At 40.8% G+C, this 26,717-nt stretch overlaps 3 protein-coding genes across 18 annotated transcripts in view; all 3 read left to right on the plus strand.

The window, feature by feature from the left end:
- The window catches only part of LOC113066591 (zinc finger protein 609-like), a 78,544-nt gene extending 56,241 nt beyond the window's left edge, over window positions 1-22,303 (plus strand). For 5 of the 6 annotated variants that reach the window (XM_026238507.1, XM_026238512.1, XM_026238509.1 and 2 more), the window contains 7 exons: window positions 3,923-4,136; window positions 13,154-13,241; window positions 15,333-17,664; window positions 17,822-18,236; window positions 18,351-18,686; window positions 18,800-18,878; window positions 19,639-22,303. In XM_026238507.1, the coding sequence (XP_026094292.1) occupies window positions 3,923-4,136; window positions 13,154-13,241; window positions 15,333-17,664; window positions 17,822-18,236; window positions 18,351-18,686; window positions 18,800-18,873 (3,459 nt within the window). In that variant the 3' untranslated portion in view covers window positions 18,874-18,878; window positions 19,639-22,303. Of the gene's footprint in view, window positions 1-3,043; window positions 3,413-3,922; window positions 4,137-13,153; window positions 13,242-15,332; window positions 17,665-17,821; window positions 18,237-18,350; window positions 18,687-18,799; window positions 18,879-19,638 lie in introns of those variants that run through there. The other variant, XM_026238508.1, reaches the window with a different exon arrangement.
- Window positions 1-26,717, plus strand: part of LOC113066589 (neogenin-like) — a 1,074,835-nt gene that overhangs the window by 123,172 nt on the left and 924,946 nt on the right. The gene's annotated exons all lie outside the window — the stretch shown is intronic.
- LOC113066607 (GRAM domain-containing protein 2A) overlaps window positions 25,762-26,717 on the plus strand; it is a 20,183-nt gene continuing 19,227 nt past the window's right edge. For 2 of the 4 annotated variants that reach the window (XM_026238538.1, XM_026238537.1), the window contains exon 1: window positions 25,766-26,341. The gene's annotated coding sequence lies outside the window, so the exon portion shown is untranslated. Of the gene's footprint in view, window positions 26,342-26,717 lie in introns of all 4 variants that reach the window. The other 2 variants (XM_026238536.1, XM_026238535.1) reach the window with 2 other exon arrangements.

A 26,717-nucleotide genomic window follows, 5' to 3' on the forward strand; every position in this document is an offset into this window, starting at 1 on the left:
ACAACGGTAGGAACTTCCATTAAAAAGCAAAAAAAGTATAAAGGAAGAGCGATATCGGTACACATCGGTTGTAAACTGATATTATTGATTTTTTTTTAATACATTTTAGAGGATTAGGATTAATTTCAGCAACATCTAATGCTCATTTAAAGTTAGTACTCAATAACACTAATATTTTAATCACACTAATATACATCCTTTTCTAATATACTGTACATGACAATGTTGTGATGCTTAAATTCATGTGTAGCACTTATAACATTTTTACTGTTTTAAAAAAATATATTATATTTTATAGTAAATATCAATATATATTTCATTACATGCAATGTATTTATAGATAATTTATAAAAAGTTAATATTTTAATGTAAACATTTTATTAATGACTACAACTTTAATATTTTTCACTCTTTAAAGCACTTCAGATTTTATTGTTTACTGTTTTGATTTTAGTAAACAATTATTTTATTATTTGTTTGTTTTTGTTTATATTATATTTAGGCAAAATATCGTAGAATTTTAATGTTTTAATATTAGCCTTTATCATGGCAAAAATGTAAAAATGCAATATTGTGCACTCCCACATAAAAGCTTGTAGTGTTTAACATGATAATCTGTTTTATTTGTGTATACATTTAATATACAATATAAAAAAGATACAATATAAAAAAAACGTAATTTAATAGAATTGTAAACTGTTTCAATCTAACTGTATCGGCAAGAAATGTAATATTGTGCACTCCTAAATAAAAGCTTGAAGCATTTAAAATAATAGATTTTAACAGTTTTATATACGTATATATATATTTTTATTATATGCAATGTTTATTTGTTATTTAAATAATATTTAGACAAAATAATAATAAATAAATCTAAGTGTATCGGCAATCATTTTAATATTGTGCACTCTTAAATAATAGCCTGTAGCACTTAAATAAATATACAGTGTTATTTTTGTTTATGATGCATTTTTAATGTTTTTATCAAGTCAGTATCAAGCTTTTTATTCTGCTACACTAATCTGCATTTGCTATTTCCACATTGCTCTCAAATGTCAGTGCTATTTGTGTTCTTATCGCAGGAGAGGAATATCCCGTGTTTTCAACCACAAAGTGCATCTCAGAGGTGCAGCAGCTCGTCTTGGCAGGCGTTCTTGGGTTTTTTTCCCTTCTAACATTTTGCTGTCATCGCGCACACCCACCTGTGCGGTCATTCTGTTGTGGCTAGACGTTACTTTGTCTCTGAGCACGAGGCATCTGCTATTTCCATCGGCGTGTTGCAGTTCAAGTTAATGTGTGACATGTTTAACAGATGTGATTTTCCTCAGCCACATCTCAGCTCCTCAAGAATCTGAATTTCTAGTACCACTGGGGGAGATTGCTTTCTTCAAGTCTGCCTTCCCAGACTTCTTAGTTTCATCATCCTCCTCAAAGGGTTTGGCGAGATCATTTGCACCGCTGAAAGGGGTTTCTTCCCTTGGTTGCCTGATGCTTTCCAGATCCCAACGGGATCCCCCTAGTCCTTCTGGATTGGCGGAGAAATGGTTCCCGAATCCTTTTACAAGCGTCCTATCAGGTGTCGCTCTCGCTTGGGTCGCCCATTGACTCCGTTTCTTTCCTGAAGAGGTGTTCATTTCACGCAATTGTACTTGAGAAGTAAAGCCTGTCGTCGGCCCAGATTATGATGGTGATTTAAATGATAGTTTCAAAATAAAAAAAGAGGGGGGAAAACATCCTTGATTTACTTTTTGGCTTGGTGTGCAAATGGTTTGAAAAACTGAGTCTTGTGTTAACCGCAGGATCCCTGGGGTGTGTGTGGACAGCAGGGTTAGTGTACGCCAAACTTGGAGGGAAAGTCAAAGAAAACGAGCTCAGAACCACTAATAGTGTGCTTCAGACCACAAATGAGAAAGCGAGCCAGGAAGCCAACGTTGTTTTTGTTGAACCTCGCCGTCTCTCCCTCTGAGGTTCTGTATTAATCTAGCTCTTGTTTCCAGAGCAAGACGTTCCACCTCACGCTGTTTGGGTTTAGCGGCTGGAGCGTATGGTTAACGTTTGGTGGTCTTTTCGAGGAGATACATGCTCCAGTTTATGGTTTGGGAGCGTAAGGCTGTGTTGACACAATCATATGATATATTGCTGCTTCTCAACCATTTTTTTTAATACATTTGTCATTTCATGCAATTTGTCTTAAGCAGAAAGTGTTCCTCATTTGCTGTGAACCAGTGAAATTAACCATGATAGATATATTAAAAACATTCCTACATTATATGTCTCTCTCACATTTGGCACAATTAAAAATACAATTATTATACTTATGGATCTACCAGATTATTAAAATACTGTTAATTCTGCAATCATTTTACATTATAATTATTCCAAAATTGTAATTATATATATATATATAAATATTTCATTATTGAATAATTTATTAACATTGTTAATGTGTTAATTAAGCTAAATTTGATAGGAATGGCAGTTATTGTTTTATCTTTATCAAGAGATATTCAATATTTCATCATACATGATCGTTCCCCCTAGTTTTAAGTTTAAATATTTTTTTGCCTAATTCTATTAATAAATAAATGTATTTAAATTTTTCCTGTACTGTGCATTTTAATGTTGTGATGTGATTTTAGTGTTTACAATTTTTTTTTAAATATAAACTAATTGAATTAAACAATTACAATTTATTTAATTAATATTATATCCAATAAATTCAGGCCTATGCATCAAACCAGTAACCAACAAATCATGGCATTAGGTGATGTTAAAGTAATCAAAAATGTTCTAATGTAATATAATAAAAAAAATTAATATATAAATATATACAATTGTAATATAATTATTGTATATCTAAAATTGAGCTTTTAAGATAATTAAAACAAGTATCTAATATCAACCGATATCGTACCGATATATCATGCATCTCTAATGATATTGTGATGCATTGCAATGTATTCAGTCATAAAATGTGAAGTTTATTGTACTGTGATGGTGAGCACTCCATCTCTGTCTATTAAAAATTTGTCATTTGATTGGTTTTAAAGATGTTTTTGTTGTTGTTTCCAGGTCCACACTGGTTTTACTGGCTCTCATTGAGCTCTTTAACACTCATCAGGCTTTTCCATGTGGGTTTTGACATTTACCTTTTAATAGTCCTCAGGTATAGATGTTTGTGGTGTGTGTGTGTGTGTAAACAGCACTTACAGTAGAGTAACAGAGGACGGGTGTTCGAATGGGACACCCTCAGTCTAATCCTCCAGTAATCCCGGCTGAAGCCAATGGACGGCACCCAACTGGAGAGAAGGAGCTGAAGCAGAGCTCGCAGTCGCCCTGTGGCTTCCAGTGATATCGTCTCAATGTGTTTCCCTTCATGTCAGACGCATCGGCTCTGAGAACTGGAGTTAGAGTGCGTGACTCGCAGTTCCCTCGCAAACACTGTGGTCTTGTGAATTTTTAGTAACATGACTGTAAATTCAAGAGCGCTCGCTGGGGAAGGGAGGGAACGCTGAACAAGGCCGGCAGTGTTTTCTTGTTTTTGTTCAGCTAATGACAGGCAGTTTTTTCCTAGGACAGATCCTTGTGGCACTCCATATTTTATTGGTGATAATTGAGATGACTCCATTTTTTTTTTTTTTTATTATGTTTCTCGAGGTTAGTTTAAAAAGTCCAAAATTGCCATTTTTTCCAATTGTTATTAATTTTGTGCTGTGTTTGAGGAATCCTTAAACCTACTTTATTGGTTTTAATGGTTCCATGGAGAACCTTTATCATCCATGGAAACTTTGCATTCCACACATAATGGATAAAAGTTCTTTAGGTTATTAAAACATTATTTTAAAAACGGTTACATTTTGATGGACAATGTGTTGATGTTCTATTATGAGTTTATTTTCACTCTCTCTGTAATCTCGCGCAGATGGAGTCTCCGGTCTCGCCAGCGCTCCAGCTCCTCGCTCCGGTCAGCAACAGTGACATCTCGTCCTCGTGTGAGCAGATCATGGTCCGTACACGCTCTGTAGCGGTCAACACCTCTGACGTGTCTCTGGCCACCGAGCCCGAGTGTCTGGGTCCCTGTGAGCCTGGCACCAGTGTTAACCTGGAGGGCATCGTCTGGCAGGAAACCGAGGACGGTAAGAGCTGGAGCCAGATGCATGTTACATGATTAAACATTGAATCACTGTTATATTTAATGACTCAATTTGAAAGGAAATATAATCGCAATTTTTCTGCGAGTTGTGATTTAAAATGCTGTAAGTTTTCTATATTTGTTTGTAGGGTTGCACAGTTTGGCAAAAAACTATTTTGTAACCATTTAAACCTGCAGGGAGTCCGAGTTTTGATAATAACTGCTAGTTTATAAGTGCTTCTTATTAAAATTTTGGGAAGATGATTGGGGGCATGTTGCGTTTTCAAATGCACATCGTAAGCATCTCAAACTCAGAACATATGCAGAGATGCGAAACTGAGCCGCTCTTGGGATGCTGAAAACACTGGATCATGAGCTGCTCGTGTGTAAATGAACGCTTATAATCTATTATCAATTATTATCTAGGGATGCACGATATTGGATTTTGGCCGATATTCGATATGCCGATATTTTCAAAATAATTTTGGCCGATGCCGATACCGATATATATAAACATTTTCGCCTGATATATTTAAACTTTAATTTTACTGAAGAGAAATCCATGTATCTCTTCTGTACTGATTCTACCATAAATGTATTATTTTACAAATGTAGACAGACATTCACACCTGAAAAACAGGTCAGTTAATTCACTTGGAGAATATCGGTTTGGCTCATCGGCAGAAATATTCATATCGGCCGATACCGATCATGGTCATTTTAAGCTTTTATCGGCCGATACCGATGTTGTGCCGATATTATTGTGCATCCCTATTATTATCATGCACTAAAACAAACAAACAATCTTTATTTAAATTACAATTATTAAAATTAAATCTAAAAACATTTCAGCTAGTTGCCAAAAAAATTAAAATAAAATTACTTAAATTGAAACTAAAATAAAAAAATAGTAACTAAAAAGAGTGTTTTAGTATCACTATAATTTTTTTTAATAGTTTGATTTTATATACATTTATAAAGTTTTTGTCATTACATTTATGTAATATTTAGATAATATTAAAGTTTTCTAATTTAGTTTTTTTTTTGGTCAATTTTATTAGTTTTAGTTTTTTCGTCTATATTGTTTTAATTTGTTTTTATTTCCGTTTGTTAAGTACATCAAATTAAACAAAAATATATTAGAAAACGTTTTTTTATATTTCAGTTTGTGTCAGTTAAAATTTGTCAAGTAACGGATTATTTTTTTTGTGTGTGTGTTTTTATTTTACACTAATAACCCTGAATATAATAATAATAAAATCTAATTCAAAATATTAACAAAGACTAGTATATCCATAAAACTAAAATAACACACAATTGCAGCAAGTCACATCGTGATTTAAATTTTTATTTTGATTACTCAAAATCCTTAAATGTGCAGAAAATGATTTTAGGGATTTTCCTAATTTCCCCCACACTGAAATTATTAGATCATGTCCTTTCATTAAAGCCCTGCCCCTTAAAGACTTTTACGATTGGCTGGTTTCTGATTGGCTGACAGATTGTGTGATTTCTCAGGATGCTATGCAGCTAGCAAGGATGTTTAATGTGTGGTTTCCCGAAAAATGCTCGCAGGATATTGTGCGTATGTAAATAATCAAGCCTTTTTTGTGCTTGTTACCCATCTGGTGAAGTGCACACTAGGGAGAACACACTTACATTTGCTTTCTTTTACTTCTTGGACACTAATTCTCGCTTGGCTTTGAGCTGCAGCAGGTGATTGACTGAAATAGTGCTGTTTGCCTCATTACGCAGAGCGTTTTCTCCCATAAAACTGATGTTTTTCATCCAGGACTCGTGCCAAACTGTTTAGATCTACATGTCAGGACTGAGTCGCTGTAGCCATTAGTCTTTTTTTTGTGTGTGTGTCTGTGCTATAAACAAACAAAATCCAGACATCGCAGTTTGTTTTCTCCACCTGATAAAGCTTAACCTTTCTCGGTTTTTCTTCCTCAGTCCTCTGAAGTTTGTGTGTTCCTGCTATTTGGCTGATGTCTGTTATTCCAAACCCGGCCATGTTTCCTCTTTGTTGCGAGACATTCAGAATCGCTGCGACTGACAATTTCAGACAAGGTCAAAAGATGCGGTGCAGCTCGTACTTTCACCTTTGCCCGCTCGTTCTATTAGCTTTGCTAACAAAGAGAAATTGTGCTCGTTCACACCACGTCACATGCTTCCTGTGTTCCCCGGTCTCTTCATATCTCCATCCGTCTCGCTTTACCTCCAGTCCTGATGACTCTGTTCCTCTCATACAGTTTCAGAGAGTTGTGTAATGGATGGACTTATGGGTTATTGGTCCATCTTATGTACTTTGGCTTAAATAACACCAGTGTGGTTTTTCATTAAGTTCATACAAGGCAATATCATTATAGCTTTGAATTTGTAATAAAAAAAAAGTGCACTCAAGTGCACTCAAATTTCAAGATTTTTGATTTAGTTTAGTTCTCACATAAATAAGGGTTAACATTAGTTAAAATGAACCATTTTTTTCATTACTGCATGTTAGTTAATAAAAATAGTTATTCTTCTTGTTTGGTTACAATGTATTGACTAATGTTTTATCAAAAGAAATAAAAAAATGTATATTTTTATGCCTGATAATTATAGCTTTTATTTCGTTTTTTCCCAGCGATAACTGATTTGGATCAGTAATGGCTTCTGTGGTGAAAATGGACATCTCTTGTAGTTGTAGGTGTTGGCAATCAGAAAACATCACCCCAGCTAATAGAAATTTACTTGCACTGCTGGCTAGTTTCTGCATCACTGATGCATGGCATATTCTGCATATGTATATGATTCTCATCCAAAACATTGCATTCTTTTTAATTAAAGTCATGTTCATTTGCACCTTAAGGCTATAGAACCTCTTTGCGTTGTAAATTCACTTCCAAACACTGACCTTTGGGGGAGCCATGCGGATCAAGATCGCCTTCCTCCTGGGCTGGCAACCCAGACCCTCGTCCATCAGCCTGTGACAGCTCTTCAAAACCAGAGCGACTGACGGGAGGTTCACGGAGGAGAGACCGTAGATCTGGCAAGGAAGCAAGAGGCTCATAGAAAGTGACATTATGCAAGAGCAGTTTAACAGCATGCATTTGTGCGCCAGGAGTCTGGTCTCTTGTCGACCCCACCTGCTGACACTCCCAAATGTCAGCCTTAAATCCTCCAGTGCTTTATGGATCCTGGAGGTCCTTGCCAGAAAAACATCCCTGTGGTGGGCTGGCGCGACTCTTCCTTGGCTTTGCCAAAACTAGCGCAGTGTTTGCCAGGTCGGAGTTATTCAGATTCCTGAGACCTGGAGGCAAACCTCTACACACACATCCCAGGCCCTTGCTGTCCTTTTGTGCCAGCGTCTTTGAGCAAGTTCTCTTCTTATTGGGAGATGGCCATAACCACTCCTGTGTTCAGCATCTTCAAAGCATGATGTTCTGCTGTCCAAATAAGCTTCAACCACAAATCCTTTGTCTTTTCCAGAAATAAAAGTGATTGTGAAACAAGTCTTAAAAGGAAAATGGTGAAGGAGATGAGACAGACTTAGCTCTGGAGAACAGCCAGACCTTTCCAAACAGTTAGAGGTTGTTTACTCTGCCGTGAGGAGGTCCTTGGAGCTGTCTAAAAGCTTTTCTCTTGGTGGCACGTTTCCACCTCTCCAACCGCCGTGTCTGTCATAAACACGCTGGAGTTGTCCAAATCCAGAGCAGAAGTCTAGTGTCGTAGCTATTGTCCCCTTTTCTGAAGGAATGTAATTAAGACAGACACTTGACATGTGGATGTCTGCTCAGGCAAGCTGGTCTGGAAAATGCACAAAGAGCTCTGTTGGGCTGTCATGTTTGCCCTGGAGAGTGTGGTATTCATTCCTTTTCTTAGTCTCTCTTGTCTCTTTCTTTCCTCTGTCAGTCAGACGGACCTTCCCAAGCCAGATCTACCCTGTCTTTTTCTCTCTCTGTTTGTGGTCAAGCTTCAGTTAGGCCTTGCTCTGCTTTTGTTCCACACTTCCCTTTTTCGTCTGTTCTTTTCTTCCTCAGATCTTCCATCAAAGTCTTTCTCCTCTTCGTCTAACAGCTCTTACATTTGGCAGCGGGGATCCGGCTAGCTTTCTCGGTTCCTGTAAGCACTTGGCACAACAATGACCAGATGCAGCTCGTTCTCGCTCTCATTTCTCTTCTGGCTTTTGCAAGCTGAAAATCTGAAACGGATGAAGACATCCTAGCTAAGAAGGACCTCAACAGTGTTGACATTAGTTCCTCGGAGCTCTCTTCTGTAATATGAAAGCGTATTGGCAGATATCGCCTGGGAACATGGATTCATTGGGTTTATTTTCCAGGTTTGAATGAAATGAGTAAAGCAGGATACCATCCTCCTGCTTTACTCAAGGGTTTATAATTACCACATGGCAACCCTTCATCATCCACTGGGAAGAAGTGCTGAGGATGGATGTCTGGGGGAAGGGGATGTTCTCACCCCTCTGCTGAGCACAAGTTACTCAGCTGTGCCAAATCACTAGTATGGATATTACAAAGGAAGGGCCCCTTCTCTCTCCTCCCCTCTCCTCTCTCAGGAGAGCCGCTCACCTCGGTCATGTGACCCAGATAATCAGCAGAGGCAGCCACCCGAGCAAACACAAGGATCACAGCCTCATAAAAAATCAGGTCTTTGACAACCAATTCTGTTCTCAGTTCTAAGATGATTGCAATAGTCTCGTGCAAAAACAGATGTCCAACAAGCTTATTTTCGATTCAGGATTTCCTTTATGATATATTTCTTAAGTGGTTTAATGATCACCTCATATGAATATTGAAAATAAAGTACAAAACCAGTCTTAAGTTGCTGGGGTATATTTTTAGCAATAGCCTAAAAAAACATTGTATGGGTTGTATCTCGGCTAAATATTTTTCAGATCGTAATAAACCATACATCAATGGAAAGCTTATTTATTCAGCTTGATGTTCAGATGATGTTAAAATCTCAATTTCGAAACTTTGACACTTAAGACACATAAGGTTTGTGCTCCAGGGTCAAATATATGTTCTTCTGTCACTATATTCTGTATCCTGTTTAACAGCCTCTTGCTTCTGCTCTCTTGACCCTGTGCAAAAAAAAATGGGTCTAATCCCAAATTAATCTGACACAGTAACTTCTGAAACACCCTCGAATACAGACTCTCCGTGAGCTTGGGCACTCACGAGTGACTTGTTAGCCTGCCTTTGTCTCACCTGGTCACACTGAAGCCCTTTTCCACCCTCTTTCTCTCCATTTGACCTTCAGACAGTGAAAAGAGGGGGAATGACGAGTTAAAAGAGAATGGGAAAGGAGGTGCTGGGTCAATGCCGGTGGATCTGAGGTCTCGCCCCCTCCCCACACCCAGCGGGACACTGGGGCAGATTACAGGAACCATGCTTGCCCAATAATGAAACTCTTTGCGGAAGAAATTAGACTGGTGACCCAGGCGGTGAGGGCCCCTATACTCCCCCCTTTTCTTTTTTGGGCTTGTCAGTTCTTTGTTGCCAATAGGATCCTCTTTGATGGGGCTATTGGGGGAAGGTTGAACTGAGGGGCCTAAAGCAATGGCGAGGACCCCTTTATTGCTCGGAGACAAGGGCACTGTGTGGAAATGGGATATAAGATGACAAGTGAACTGTTCTTTGGGTGAAGGGGTTGTGGGATCAGATTTCCATTCTTCCAGTCACTGCCGAGGTTCTGTGCTGGGTTAACCCAAAGAAAGTACTTTTAGTCGCTCAATTCAGCATGTTGTTGTTTTTTCTCTTCAAGGAATGTTTTTTTTAATCCATTTGATCTTGGTATTCTTTAGGTGTGGTATAAGGGGTCTTGTTTTTGCACATCGACACCCAGTCTTTCTAAGCTATCAGTTTCCCAATGTTATTTTCATGTAATGTAGCTTAGTGCTACCTGCCCTCCAAACAAAAGTGAAACCAAACAAACAAGAGCCACTAGTCGACTAGCGTCAATCATTCAGGGCTTTTTAGTGTCTATTTCTTAACTCTGTGAGACAGCAAGTTCTTCTCTTGGCCTTGAAAATTTGCCTGCGATCTTAGTTTGGACTTGTCTGGTACACCAATTTGCTTCTCTTGGCAGCTAGGCAGCACAGAGGTATGCAAAACAGCCATTGAGAGCCCCGCGCAGCGAGTGGGAAAAACAGCCAAGACGAGCACAATGAAGCAAGTGCTTTTTAAGCTTGTTCACCATCACATTTGCCGTGATCCATAGACTCGTAATGATCCATCCTCTTAAAATTTCACTGGGATGTACAGCGAAAGTTTGGGCAAGCTCTTGCCAAATCAACAAACAATGGCATGGTACTTTAACATGTCAATGGCTGCAGTGAATCTGTCACGTCGAATCAGCTAAAAGAGTCTGATTTAACTCCGTGTGCTTTGGAGCGAGTGCTCTGCTTAGAGCTTTGGTTTGCTGCCAACCGAGTGGCATTAGGATATGTATTTTTGTTTGTCAACCATTTGCAGAATTGCAGATTGCATAAGATTTAACTGGCATAGAGAGGAGGGAAATGTGTAACGTTGAAAGAATTCACCAGATAAGTGGAACCAACTGCCTGAGGCTCCCTTCCCCAGAGAGAGGGAGAGAGTTACAGCTTGGTTAATGATTGGGCGGCTTTCGAGAGTGAATAAATGGCTGCTTCATGAGCAGATGGAAACAAGCTTGGGTTTTATGTCTCATTGTTTGTAGCCAGTTCAAACAGCCCTCCAACCCCCTGTTCTCAGCGCCTCACTTGCCTTAATCTTCACAATTAGGAGCGCTGTCTTAATCTGTTTACGACCAAACCTGTGAGAACGCCAAGATGATTTTCAGGTTATCTGTGACTAATTCCAGATGATTGGAGACATGGGGTGTGGGGAGGTTTTTACTATGCTATGTTCATAGCACTGTGAAGTGAGGGATTGTTGGTTTAAGACTAGTTTTGTTTCATGTTTCTTGTTTGTTTAAAGGCTTCGTTTTCATGGTGTAGCATGCAGAGTTTGGGTTTTCAGAACATTCTGGAAATGTCAGATTCTTAGGTTATTAAAACAAAAAGACACAAGACACAATCCTGCAACATTGGAAACGTTTGTTACAAGAAAAAAAAAAAACCTAAAGAAATTTTGTAAGACACATTTTGGTTCCCAGAAATGGAACCAAATGCTAACATTGAGGGAACGTTCTAGGTTTGCTGGGAAGGCCGTTTGTGTTTGGTGAACATTAGGAAGCCGTCGGTCTGAACAGGTCAGGTCTACTGTGGAAATACGAGCCATGCGGGAGAGTGATACAGCAGACGGGTGCCTGCACTCTCTCTCTGCTTATAAAAACTGAAGTAGTCTGTAGTAAAGGTCTCTGGTGCAAGGGTGCAAATGTCTTCAAAGCTGACGTCTTGTGCTCAGGTTTCGTCAAGAGACTTGCAGACACGTAGAGGTCACTGGCAGGGAAGGTGAGCTACACACACATTCTCTGTACTTTGCAGTGTTTTCCCTTTGGCTGTGTGGCACACCTGTGTCATAATACTCTTTATTATTTCTGGAAGTGAGTACACTCCCGTTTCCCAGCCTGTTGGATTGTTCGAGTGTGTTTTAATGAGGCTTTGAAACCGAAAGAATCAGACAGGGTTACGATTACAGCGTTCTTTTTATAGGGTGCTGGAATTAAGTGCTGCGTGCCATTAGAAATGGTATTATACGTTTCAGAGAATGACAGTGAATTATAACACATGGAATGACACTGAATTGGACGATTGGTGCTGTGCATTTCACCTTGCTCCACCATCGTTGGTGTTTCAGTGGTAACAATCGCCATTCCAGCAACTGCTGATGTCATGCTAATTGTTAGCAGATGTAGTGGTGTTTTTTTTCAATCTTGTACAAAAGGCCAATTATCGATATTTCCCATTCTGAGACGTGATTTGAGTATTCTGCTCAGTTTCAACACTTGTGTCATTGAGATGGAATGAGCGCCGTTGCAGTGGCTGCTCACAGTTGCCAGTTGTCAAGGAAACGCAGTGTGAAAGGCAGAACTAAACACATGGAGGGTTTTCTCTCCCTTTGCAGTTGACTGCAGTGTGAAATTTTTATTGCCTGCCACCTCTTGATAAGCTGTTTTAGAAGCAGGCAATTAATGCCCCATTGCGAATAACGCCTTGCAGCTTGAAATCCAACAGATATCTCGTGCTTTGTCAGTCATAATGAGAGGTTACAGAGACGGTCCTCAAAATCATAGATCAATTTTGTGTGGCATTTAGGAAGGTCAGTTTCTTGATTGTTGTGTTCGGTGGAATTGCATTGTGGGTGGCTGAGGAGTTGCGTCTTCCAGGCAAATTGATGTTTCCTGATACTACATCCTTAAAAAATGATAGCTGCTGCCACCTGGTGTTAACAGACGAGGTTCAGTCAGTGTAGACTAATTTGATGTCACTCTTTTGGGACTCTGTTATCTATCAATGTCTGGATTTTGTTGTGCTTAATGTCAAGCAGATGGCACACAACGTGCAGGAAGCTGAGATTGAAGTTGACAGGTCTGGCAATCCTGGATGTGGATGAAGCTTTCAGGACTGGTTCCAGTCCAAAACACATAGAGTCCCAGCATACTGCAGAAATGTCAGATGAAGGACATGGGCTGACCAGTAATGCTCTCGCTATCCTTCTCTTGCATACTAACAGCTTTTTGTGCACCCTGCCATCCCAGTTGTCTTTATACAGGAGGTGTTCTAGATTTATATGTTTATACGCAGTATACTTGTGCCTGCAAGCACTCATTTATCTTTATTGCCATCTCTCACTCATGTAGATCAAGAACTAATGATTAAACCGTGCACATGGGCATTGCATCCCCAAAGATTTTTGACTTGAGATGATCTCAGCTTTAGCTTTGTCTAGTCCTGGTGATCTGTTTAACAGATGATGGTAGTTTGCTAAAGGTTGCATTCGTTCAGCTCCAGTAAAAGACACCATCACTCCATACAGTGTTTCAGTAGCTGAAGTCTTATTTCCTTTATTAATGTTTTTTTTTTTTTTTTTGCAGGTATGCTGGTTGTAAATGTTACCTGGAGGAACAAGACGTATGTGGGCACACTTTTAGACTGCACTCGACATGACTGGGCACCCCCACGGTAAGCCTGTACTGTAAATTCAACCTAATTTACAAATGCTTATGTTCCGTTTGCTATGAAAGCAGTGTCTATTAGAATATGCGACACAGTTTTGCCAAAGAAAATCCTTTGATATAATAAATCTGTAAATTCTGCCTGCTACATACTCCTGATAGACCCTCTCGTCATCTCCTCTGGGCTTTTTTGTGCTTCCATTGCAGTAATGAAGGAAACCTTTGAGGGCAATGTCTCAAAACGCCCCCCTGCTGACACACTCTTTTTGAAATGCAACATTATGAAGGAATTGATTTCTCCCAACTCCCTTTTTATTTTCTTCTCCTTGCATTGATCGAAAGCAGCAGTAGTCCCTCACAGACCAGCATTTCAGTTACGATTCTACTGGGTCCTAATGCTTTGAAACATCTTGCCTGACACAAAGATTGAGACTAATATAGCTTGAGGCAATAATAGTGTTTTAAGGTCTGAAGGAGGCAAATTTTTGACCTTGCAAATATATATTTTTTGTTTACAGTATAGACACTCCACCTCTCTTTCATGCTGTATCCTGCCCAAGGTCAGATACCAGCACTGCATGGCACAAATAATTAGCTGTGCATAAAGCTGTTTACATTTAAGAGACTCTGCCTCGGGAGGTAGCTTGTAATTTCTAATCGTAATGTTCCAGAAAAGGCTGTATTTTCATGGTGCACTTTATCTGCTGGCTCCAGGAGGCTTCAGGCAAACATTACTAACACAGCATTAGTCCCTGGGGAGAGTGTTGGTGAAGATGATGCAGTGCGGTGTTTCTTCAGTATCTTTGCTCCAGTCAGAGCTACTTTTACTTTTAACTATCTCCAATGCAGAAGCCTCCACTGACAGATCTGAATCTTAGGATGGACATCTCAGTTACTCTGAAGTGACAGTGTTAGTCGATGGGGGGGGGGGGGTGAATTCTTGCAGAACTCTACTCAGTGACAGTGACGCCACCTAAAAATCATGCCTTGAGACTAGTGTTACCCACAATTGAAAACAGACCATATCTAGTTCCCTCTAAGGAAATACCCTCAGTTGATGAAAAAGCACATTCCTGTTTGACTGACAGTTTAATCCCTGTTAACCTGTTGACGCGGGCGTCCTCAACACCCCTCAACTTGCACGTGTCAGTGTTTACGAATAGATTAAATGAAACGGGCCAAATTTAATCTTGACAAACTATATATCATTATAAAGATCTAAACCTCAAGCATCGACGACAGATCGCTGTCGCGTAGACATAGTCTCATAAAAATATTTGCAGGAGTCTCATTTTTAATGATATCTTATTCAGATTTGAAATAGAAACTCATGAGACATGTGGCTTTCCCCATTACTTTTCTAGATTGCTCCAGGACTGATACATGTATTTTTATATCAAGTAAAAAAATATTTAAGTCTGGTAAAAAAAACAATTCAAGGCACTTCAGTGTCAATTACTTTTTATGTTTTTAAGCATGATCAAATCTGGTTGATAAAAAGCAAAGCCCAAAGGGTATTATTTCTAAAGACACAAAATTATGTCTATTATATTAGGTCAGGTTAGCAGGTTAAAAATCTCTTAACATTACATATCAGCCTATGATATATATCTTGACATTCTGCTGGTCCTTAGAAATCTCAGGTTTGTTCTGTGCTTTTGTTTTACTACGGTTTAATGCCTGTGCTTTGATGGAGCTCTCTGGTTGCTCTCGCCTCTGATTGTGTGCCTTATCATCAGTTGGAGGATGTTATCACACTGCATCTAATCAGCAGCCAGGTCAGCCTGGATTAATCCTGCAGCAGTGTGACACTGCATGCAATTCATCAGAACAAGTGTTGCTGTTGAGATCAGGGATAACAAGTGGATAAAAACGCACAGCACGTTGCTGGCTCTCGAGGGCCCACTGGAGAAGCACTTATAGCATCCAAATGGAGATTCTGATTTACAAGAGAGACCATCTCTCATCCGAGAGAATATCTGAGTTTTAGGCAGAAAGTGGACAGTGCTGGTTTATTTCACTGATGATTCTGAATGTAATGTCAATGGAAGAATTATTTTTCATATTGAAGTGAATTGTTTTCTTTGTTCTTCCTCAGGTTCTGTGAATCACCCACAAGTGACCTGGAGATGAGAAATGGCCGTGGTCGGGGTAAAAGAATGAGGCCCAATAGCAATACACCAGTCAATGAGAACAGCAACTCCTCTGATAACAAAGGCAGCAACAACAGCAAGACTCGAGCCGCATCCAACAGCAAAGGGCGACGGGGCAGTCAGAACTCCTCTGAGCAGCGGACACCACCAAATAGCAACACTGAGGATGTTAAAGCTAGTCCTTCATCTGCTAACAAGCGCAAGAACAAACCTGCCTCAGACATGGAACCCAATTCCAGTTCAGAGGACACTAAGGGTAGCAAACGTATGCGCACCAATTCAAACAGTGGAATACCTCATACTGTTCTTCCACTATCCAACATCAAAGCTGAATCCTTGCCTCCTTCTTTGGATCGCAGCTGCCCCTCACCAGTGCTCATCGATTGCCCCCATCCCAACTGCAACAAGAAGTACAAGCACATTAATGGCCTGAAGTATCACCAGGCTCGTGCACACAATGATGATGACATCAAGCTGGACATAGATGGTGATAGTGAGTATGGTGAGGACTCCACTTTGCACCCAGAGCCAGGGAGTTGCAATGGTGCATCCATTTCTCAGAAGGGCTGTGCATCTCCTGCACGGTCAATCACCCCCAAAGGCAGAGGATTTGATGCCCAGAGTCCATCACCATCATCAGGAAAGTTCAGCTCCAAGCAGCCTGGTAAAAAGAAACCAGAGGCTGAGCATGAGTCTGGTGTGCCCATGGATGGTTGTGAAGATGGCCCATGTCTTACAGATGAGACGAGCAACGATGGCATTGATGATAAAAGAGGCTTGGACAAAGCCAAGAAGTCTGGCAGTGGTACCAAGGCAGAAAAGCTTGCGCAAAAGGCAACGAAGTCAGCAAGGCCCCTGGTTCCTTCTTTACCTCCACAGCAACTGTACGCCTTACCAACCTCTGGCTTCCCTGCCCCCAATTCTGGCTCCTCCTCCAGTGTAGGCTCTGTGGTCCAGTCCATTAGCAAGAGTCCCCAAATAAAAAACATTCAACCCAAACCTGCAGTAATGGGAGATCCCTCAATGAACCCAGCCTTGGGAAGCTCTAAGGACAAGAAAAAGAAAGATAAGAAAAAGAAGGAGGGCGGTAAGGAAGGAGACAGTCCAAAAACCCCTGGGAAAGGAGGGAAACCTGAAGAAGGCAAGAGCCCATATTCTGAGAGCTCAGACCAAGGCAGCAAGAGTGATGGACTGTTAAATGGATCCACAGATCCACATCAAAGTCGTCTAGCCAGCATTAAAGCAGAGGCAGACAAAATCTACAGCTTTTCGGACAATTCTCCCAGTCCATCTATTGGTGTTGCCAGTCGGATAGAAAGTGGGGGGATGGCACAACCTCTCACTCCACTTCATGTGGTTACCCAAAACGGGGCAGATAACTCTTCTGTGAAGACCAACAGCCCAGCGTACTCGGACATCTCTGATGCAGGGGAAGATGGAGAGGGCAAAGTGGAAGGTGTGAAGGTCAAGTCTGAAGATCAGGCAGGTCGGGAAGGTGCCAAGAAATCCCTGTTCCCATCCCAACCACCAAACAAAGATTCTTCTTATTTCCCAAGTTATGAAACGTACTACTCACCCAATTATAGCAACCCAAACCCCAGTCCAGGAGTCTCTAACACGGTCACATCTTTGCAAGATGGTGCAGTGAAGGTGAAAAAAGAGGAAGACCTAGAACCAGGGAATGACAAGGGCAAATCAGAGCCACCTGAAGATCGAAAGCCAGACACGGGTGCATCCACTCAACAGCCACAGCAGCCTTCAGTCATTCAGCAGCGGTCTAACATGTTCATGCAGCCCCTCTATTACAATCAGTATGCTTATGTTCCTCCCTACGGCTATTCACCTGATCAGGCCTACCATAACCACCTGATGAACACAAACCCAGCTTACAGGCAGCAGTGTGAGGACCGCCAACGCCAAGCAGCTGAGCAGCATCGTGCTGCAGAGAAGAAATCAGAGGCTGCTCAGAAGGATAGGGAAGCATCCATGAAGCAAGAAGAATGGAAGCAGAAAGCTTCAGTTCCTCCTACCTTATCGAAAGCACCAAGCCTCTCAGACTTGGGCAAACCGTCCCCACAGGGCAAGCCCAAGGATCCCTTGGAGCCTGGCAAGTCAGTCATTATCCCCAAAGGAGAAGATGGCAAGGGACACAACCAGCCAGGTGAGGGGTTGAAAATGAAGCTAAGTGAAGCTGGGCATCATGCGAAGGATGAGCAGAAACCAAGCCTGGAGTCTGGGAGATCGGCTATGGAGCAGGCAATGTACATGTACAGACAGGTATTAAGCTTAATATACCTCGAGCATTGCTTAAACATTCTTTTTGTTTCTTTCTACAATACAGATGTTGATTCATTTTCATCTGCGTTTTGAGAACTGCAAAACGCACTTATCTTTCTTTCATAATGGGTATTTCAAAGTCCACTTTCCTTTTCAGGAGCCAGACTCTCGCCTGTGGCCCTACGTTTACGCCAGCAAGTACCCCGATGCTCAGAAACAGATCGATGAGGAGAGGTGGAAGGAAGAGAGAGAGCGGGATCGTGAACGAGAAAGGGACAGAGAGCGGGACAGAGATCGCGAAAGAGACCGGAAAGGCAAAGACGAAAGGCCGCGTCCTAAAGACGCTCCCTCTAAAGAGGAAAGCAAGGAAGGGGCAGAACCACGGACTTCATCGGCCTCAGAGGAGCATAGAGTCTTCAGTAAAGATCCCCGAGCACATATGCAGTTTTCTTCACATCTGCCGCAGCATCAGTCATATATGTCTTACATGCATGGATACCCCTACGGCCAGGGTTATGACCCCAGCCATCCGGGATACAGGGGGATGCCGGTCATGATGCAGAATTACCCTGGTAAGTACTTTGAACTATCTTTTTGTTCCACTCCACCTTAGGAAACATTTAATTGTACCTTCAACCAGAATGTTTGCATATAAAGGGTCACTATTAATTTCACCCTGTTTCTAGGGTCGTACCTGTCACCGGGGTACTCTTTTTCTCCATATGGCTGTAAGATGCCACCTGGAGAGGAGGGTGAGAAGGCTCGTGCCAGTCCTACAGTGAGCGGCAAGTCTGCATCTGAGTCTAAAGCGCTTGACATCCTGCATCAGCATGCTAGCCAATACAAGAGCAAATCACCCACGGTGGGTGAAAAGACGCCCCATGAAAGAGACAGAACTGGGAGTGAGCGGGAAAGAGATGGTGATCGTCCGAGATCTTCGCCCTCTCAGAGGATCATGCCTTCCCACCATCACTTAAGCTATCCACTACTCCCAGGACAGTTCGACCTCTCCTATGCTACAGGTGAGCAATACAAATAGCTTAGTCTAGTTTAACATCAAGGGATGATCTGTGAATGTTACATGTCCATGACCCACTTCCTGTTTTAAAAAGTAAGGTGTTTCCCCATCTCACAGGTATCTCCTCTTCAGCCATTGTTGCCAGTCAGCAAGCCTCTGCCCCTTCACTTTACCCCCCAGCACGGAGGTGAGAATGGTAAGATGGATTTTACTTTATACATTGTAGGACTGGGCAATATAGCTATATATACATTCATTTGCACCCCTTTTAAATATCTTTAAATACATTTTATTTGCCCTGAAATGGTTTAAAAGGGAAAACTATTGGTTAAAAAGTATTTAAAGCAAATTGTAGTAAATACATTTTTCAAACAATTATAAAATCTTTTGCATTTTTCACTTTCATCAAACTCGAAGAATTACGTTAGGATGTTTTATGGGCCATGCATAGTGAAAAACAACCATATTTACCATATGCATATTTATTTTAAAGCATGCAAAAAAAGCTCATTTAGGTGAATTGTTTAGTGTGTTTAATCTTTAAACTGGGCCGTTTGAAAGAACTGAGCTGCAGAAATGAACTGAACCTCTTAACACACACACACACACACACACACACAATCCCTGGCACAAGAAGTGGATGTATAACTAGGCTACTCCCATGGTGTTTAGAAACTTAATGGCCAATAAAAAGCATATTAAAATCAAGATAATTGTATATTGCTAACAAAATAATATTGATACATCGTGACATTCTCTTTGACTTCCTGTGGTTACAGTCTTTGGTGTCCTCTAGTGGTCAAAAATCTCTTATTTCTTATTCACCTTTTCATACTTAGTCACATTTAAAGCAGTATATACAGTACACTAATCTACTGTTTACTTAAATTATTAAAATTGAAAAATACATGAAGACATGAAAATATTAATCCATTTTATTCTCATTCCCATTCTAGGGAGAAGTGACTGGCTGTTTTTCTGCAGACATGTGACTGGTTCACATGAGGATGTGATGTGGAGCTTAATACATCAGTTCAATGATGTTCCTGATTTCTTTATGGTTCTTTCCCCTGACTTTATGGCATCTTTGACCAATTCAGTCAGAAGGAGAAAGTGGATGCTGAGGCTACTACGTAAACGCCGAGCTCCACCTCAGGAAGCACACATCTGTACACCTCCCTCTCTGTGCTGCTGGCTAAATACTCAGGAGAGAGGAGCACCATCTGTCTGCAGAGACATCATTCGATGTGCAAGCTGGACCTACAGAGTTTGGGAAATCTTGAATGAACCTGGATGCAAAGACATTCTGGATGTCACTACATGGAGTGCTACTGTTCTGGACTGCTGCTCTAGAGCCACGAGGATTACCGAGGTTGTTGATGTTTGGTTTTTTCCTGAAGGATTCCAGCATCTTCATCTTCTAATCTATTTGTGGACTATGCAAGTGGATAAGGCTTGGTTTTCTTCAGGGCAGTGAATTCACGTTCATGTTACCATTGCGAAGCCATCGCCAACATACTTGAGAGTAGAGCGTTATTTGTCCTAGAGGCATTTTTCAACGCACTTCCCTGTCTTTATTGTTCATATTTATGTTTTTGGATGATGAACAAATTGCTCCGCATTTGTGGCAAACGTTTTGTTCTTGAACAGGCAACTGCTTCGGTTTGCTTTGCATTGGTCAGTTCAACAGTGACCTGATTTTTAGTTACAGTTAGATGGGCCTCTGATATTTTGGATTATTTTCTGTGTTGCCGATTGAAGATTGGCATTGGCAGCTCTTAGACATGAAGTGCCCCAAAAGCCAGGAACTTTGACTTCCAGACCGGATTTATGTTTTTTTCCCGGTCTGAATTGACCGTTGTAATGTTTGGACACGAGGCTATCTGCTTCTCCCAGGCTCTAGATGGCCGTTTGGGACACGTTACGTGTGAAGTTACCGGTCTCTACTGACCTGTGTGTCTGGTCAAGAACTGAAGCTTCACACACCGATACTTTGCTGCTTGGGAATCTCATGCCAGACTTCATGCGTGAAGTCCAAAAAGGAGCAAACCTTAAAAGCTTAGAGCGATCCGAGTGAGAAAACCTCAAAAGAGGCTTCGAGCCAGCATCCAGCTTCTAGACGACTTCGACTTTGGGTCTGTCCTCCGATCCAGACTCACGGAGCATGAAACGAGGAAGAGCTGGAAAATGTTCCCTCACTTCTTCTGTACGTCTGCGTGGTATGATCCAGCACTCGGTAAAAGCATTAATCCAAACAGAGAGCAATGCGACACAAGCAGGCGTCCTTCCTTTTCTCCCTCACTATGTGCTTTCTGTATATATTGTACAAAGGAATTATTTTAAAAACAGGTTGTTGGATGCTATCGGATTTTCTTACTATTTCTTTCTCTTTTTTTCTTCTGTTAGCTTTTTTTCTACCATTGTTGACATTAATATCAATGTTTAACTGGTACAACGGCTTTATATTGGAAGTGTTTTTGTTTTTTTACTACTTTTTCTAACCCTCCTCTTCAGTGTCTACTTGGTCCCGCTCTGCTTTGAAGCTGTTTAGAAGCACATTTTTTGCGTTCACTGAAAGTCAATTTTAATAAGACGTCAGGATTTTTAGTCAACACCTCGGCAAACCACGTAGGCAATGGCGCGTTCACATATCAGAAGAAGTGACAACACGAGTCCGGTGCTAGTTTTTCAAGTCCGTCATCATGCAGTTATTGTGTGAATCTGAAACTCTCAGGAGAGCATTGTTGAAATCTGAGCATTTATATCATCCTTGCATGTTCATCGCTCTCGGCTGTATTCAAACTCGATTACTGAACGGCACAAGGAAGAAGACATCACTTAACATAATTTGTTTGTAGTGAAGAGGTGGCTTTTTCCACATGTTAAACATGTTTTTCATCTCTGTCGTGACATGACTAGTAAAACAAAAACAGCAAGTCTGCAAGATTAATAAATTTAATTTATAAGTGAGCATTAGATTCAATGCCACCAAAAACCCCTAATCTGATTTTAACTAATGCTCATGCTAATGAGGCCTAATGGCACAATGCATTGGTTTTATTTCAGTAATAACCTCTCTTTTAGTTGTTCTGTCTTCACACGTTTAGCCAGTAAACCTGAGCTGTGTGGTGACTTGATTCATAATTGTTGAGGAAAAAGCGCTTGTTTTAATTTATTTTTGATGGATCTTCTTTTGTTGTTGCTGTAGTTTTTTCTAGTTCAAGTTTTCTCCATGTAGAAAGATTAAACAGCCGGTTTAACAGTTCAAACGTTCGTTTATATTTGTCTCAGACGGTGCTAATATAGCCTGCCCTGTGCGATCCTTGTGGCAAGAGAAGAGGGAAATGGTTTTATTTTGTTTTCTGTTCTTATCAGGCCCCTCCCACTGATTAAGCCCCACCCACCCAACGCCCATAGCGGTACTTGAAAGAAAGATGTTTACACCTCTTCATTTCTGTGTTTGGATATATTTCTCTTTGTAAACCATCAGTCTCTCTCTCTGTCCCGCTCTCTCTTCCTAGGGATCTCTCATGTAAAGTGTAAATTGCTACATTTTTTATACAATACTGTAACTTGCCTTTGTACATTTAGGCAGAAAATAAAACTTTTTATGAGACAATCACTCCTGTTAATCTGTGTCTTATCTGTCTGCATTAGTATTATAATTAAAAACTGTTTTTGATCAGAAATTAAATAGTAAAAATTAAAATAAAATGTTGTGGTTTGTGAAGCACTAGAGGTTTGCAGGAATGGCTATGCGAATTCAGAAATAAATATATAAATCGGTATCAAGTTGTACCACACTGATGATTCGAGATAAAAATTGTGTTCCTTGACTATTTCTTGATTTTATCTGTGTATGAACGCAATATTTAATGTCTGATGAGAATAGATGAATAGTCCATTAAAATGTTGATACTTTGGTGTATCTGTGTGCCAAACATGTTTCGTGATAAGATCTTAAGACAATATATAGCCTAATAAACATACCGTACATGTATAAATAAAATGTAATATGGCGTCTACCTTTAATAAGGACCAAAAGTGCTCCATTATGTAACCATTAAGCAAATAGTTATGTAGTACCCATATAAAAATGGTGTATGAATCAAGTACCTTGTCAGTCGACAGCAGTCCTGTTTGTTTCCTTCTTTACACTCACGCGTGAAAACATAATCAGCGACTTTATGTTTGGGAAACTACAACTTGTGGAAAGTTATGTAGAAACCCAGCTTACATCATATATCATTTAAACTAGGGAAAGACATTTTAATTCTTGAAAACCAGTTTTCGGCCTCTGAGGTAACGTTACTTCTTATGCTGTGTTCACACCAAACGTGAATAGAGCGTCTGGCCTGAATGATTTCAATTTTAAGTTTTCAACGTTTACGTGCGCCTGGAGGTCTCGTGGCGCGAATGAGGTGTTTTGCGCGGCGCGGAAGACGCAAATTCACCTCATTCGCGCGTCTAGTTCGCGCAAATGCCGCAAATTGAGCATCTGGCCCGATAGGCGATTTACGCGCGAATTGTGCTTTTGTGCATTTATGTGTTTGACGTGAATTCACGTCTGCCGCCCAAGTTGAAAAATTTGAACTTTGGGGTAAATTCACGCCGCGTTAGCCAATCAGGAGCCTGCTCAGGAGTCAATCATTCAACATGGAGGAACAACTGATGTTGTCAGTGAGCAGTCAACCGGAGCTTTATGACACAAGTATCACACACAAGTTCATATTTTAGGAATAAAAAGGACCTCGCTTGGAGGAGTGTGTTGTAAATACACATTTAACTTCTGAGTCCGTACACGTTTATCGACCCGCGGCGTTCCTGCTGTTTTTTAACAACTACTTTCCCTTTAATATAGCCTACAGCTACTTTTCGCTAACAAGATAATGCGTTTATTCAGAGGACGTGTGCAGGGAAAAAGTGGAAAAGACCCGAGTGCTCGATCAACATCAGCCATCTTGCAAACAGACAACCGCTGTCACTTGCCCCTCCCACAAGAAGCGGATTTCGCCTCAGACGCGTCAATTTTGCTTCAAACCTTTGCTTTCTACGCGCGTCTATTTCGCTCTAGACGCGCGAATGCATTCAAAATGTTCAAGCGGCAAACTAGACGCGAATTTGACGCTCTATTTGCGCTTGGTGTGAACACAGCATTACTGTGTGTTCACATCGCCGGCGTCGAGAGCGTCAAAGTGGCCGGAAGTCATTCATTTTCAATGTAAGTCGGCGGCGAGTAGCCGCGCGGCGCGACTTGGTCATTGCGAGCGTTGAGGAGAGTTGAAATCAAGGCAACTTTATGGTAATGAGCTATGATGCGGTTGGGCAGCAACCAATCGGAACGTAGAAGTCCAACGCAGCTCCGACCACATTAGTTCCCAAGCACAAGTTAATTATTGCTGTTTCGTGTTTGCTATAATAGGGACATAAAAAAAATTACATTAAAAGTGATACGTGGACCAAGGTGTCTGAGATTGTTCATTTTCCTGGTGAGTTGCTGATGTGCAGTATCGGAATAATAATCTTAATACTTGCATCTGAGTATTTTTACAGTGCTTTATACATTATTAGGTAAAGGAACTTAATACTTTATCCACAAAAATATTTAATGAGGTTAACTTGAGGTACTCAATTGAGACAAGTGAAGCCCATTTTTAGCGTTTTTTAGCATTTCCGTTTCTGACGCGCAGACTCAAACGAAGCTTGACGACGTCAGCAACCTGTCTGACAGATGTAAATCTTCTAAGTGGCTGTGCGTGCAAACTGCCATCGTTAATCTTGCAGAGACGGCGAGCTTGAGCGGGGAGTTCTTTGTCGTGAGTGAGCAGGAGTAAGTATTCTGATTAATTATTTTGTATAGTATTTTAAAATGTAACGCCAGTACGCCATGTTAAGTTAATTGCCTGCGAGCTTCTCCTCCTGTCTGTACGGTAATGCGACAGAGAGCCGAGTGGTTATGACGCAATCGTTAGCCTATTTTTTACAACAACTGTTTATACGGGGCCATAATGTAACATAGAAGGTAATGGAGCCCTTTATATATTGTCGCGTATCTTTAGAAATAAATAATGGACAAACTGAGTCTTTAAACGCCTCAGATGTAAAGTTATTCGCTGTCAAAGTGACGCGAAAATGAATGGGAGTCAATGGAAATGCTAACGCAAGTGAAGTTCTGCTAAAAGATGGCAGCCCCCACCCGACTTCAACTTCCGGTCGAGTTCCTTGCCCCCTGCTTCAAAACCGCTATTGAGGAGTCTATGGGTGACGTCACGGACACTACGTCCATATTTTTTTACAGTCTATGCTTTAAATACAAAATAATCATTCGATCTACCTCAGAGCGTCTGAACGCTCACGAATCTTTCTGCAGCATCGTGAGCAGAGCGGCAAGAGCGATTTTTGACGCTCTCGACGCCGGTGTGGTGCCGAATTTTGTAATAATTTGGCAGGGAGTCAAAATTCGGCACAACACCGGCGGTGTGAACGCATAGTTAGTGCCGTTTTCTTTGCGCCATCAGGTGACTTGTTGCGCGGGAAGGGATGAAAGCCGCAGCAGTTGCCATGGAAACTCCGCGTGAGCGCTGGATTAGAATCGACCTCATAAAGAAAGAGAACAACATGATTGCAATGGTACTGAAAATGAGTGCTGATACTCGCCAAATCTAACGTAATGTAACGTTTGTTCAGTGTTAAGAACTGCCAACCCGTCTAGATTGTGTGTGAGAGCTTCAGAAGCCCTCGTGATGTTTTGTCCCTTTATATGCTGATGCTGAGGCACGTGCGCGATTAGAATTCAAGGCGCGCGCTCTCCTCTGGTGCCAAACACACACAGCCCACTGTATAAGACTCACAGGAGCTGCTGTCGATTTAAAACACTCTATTCTGCTTATTAATGCCTTGAAAGTATATGCAACGAGCTGTGATAATTGCTTTATGATAGATGGTACAATGCATATGCCACACTGAATGATAGCTGCATGCTTGATTCACATTGGACTAAAAAAAAAATCCATAGCACCCCAACAGAAGTTCTTACAGTACATATGCATATTAAGTGTATGCAGTACCGACTATAAGCTGGGATGACAACTTAGTTGTTACTTTTCTTTAACTCAATTTCTCAGTTTGGGTTTATTATGATTATTATTTTTTGTGTAAGAGATTCAGTGGGCTAGACTATGGGGCAATATGGTAAACCTTAAATCATTTATAACGCAAACGAAATCATAAAATTATAATATGTAAAAGGAAAGAAATATATGACAACTAGCCCACTTCTAATTTAACAACACTAGCTCGTGTGTGTGTGTGTGTGTGTTATTGTTAAATGATGTTTGTCATGATTGAATGATATATGATATCGTCTAATGATTTTATGATATAGTGCAGTTGATCCTGATTTACAGCTGATGTAAGTACAGTACGGAAACGCTAGAGGTTTGCACGAACACCCGTCGAGGGGCGGGGCCTGTTTGCCAAGCCACGCCCCTGTCTCCGCAGGTCTGAGCAACAAGTCCCAATTTCCCGTTGCACAGTGGTGATCTGCGCTCGTGCGCTCGTGTTTGTGTGGTCATATGATGGTTATAATCATATGTGAGTGATGGAGAAACACACCCGCTTCGACTGTGATGAAGTGACGGACTGGAGATCGGTTTGAAGGTAATGCGATCATGTCCTCTTTCAGATGTTGTTACTAAATACGTTCATGCGTCTGAAACTTGGATTCGTGGTTTCTAAAGCCAATCTTAATGATGCTTTATCGGATTCATGGACATCTGTCTGGTTATTAGTAGTGAATCTCTGTGTTTTCGGTTCAGAACATTTTATAGTATCACTTTTATATCGTTATTAATAATTATTATTTAATGCTTTGCATGTGAGAATTTCATATAGCCTACTAATTGAAAAAATATATGAATCCAAGTTTTAGGAGATTTCTAAGAATTACTGATGTTATTAACCCTTTGATAGGCTGGAATTATTAAATCAGAAAGACAAGAATTTCTAAATGTTTGTTTACATAAAACTCTCAATT

Source organism: Carassius auratus, chromosome 50 (genome assembly GCF_003368295.1).
Source record: "Carassius auratus strain Wakin chromosome 50, ASM336829v1, whole genome shotgun sequence".
In the NCBI taxonomy this organism is placed as follows: domain Eukaryota; kingdom Metazoa; phylum Chordata; class Actinopteri; order Cypriniformes; family Cyprinidae; genus Carassius; species Carassius auratus.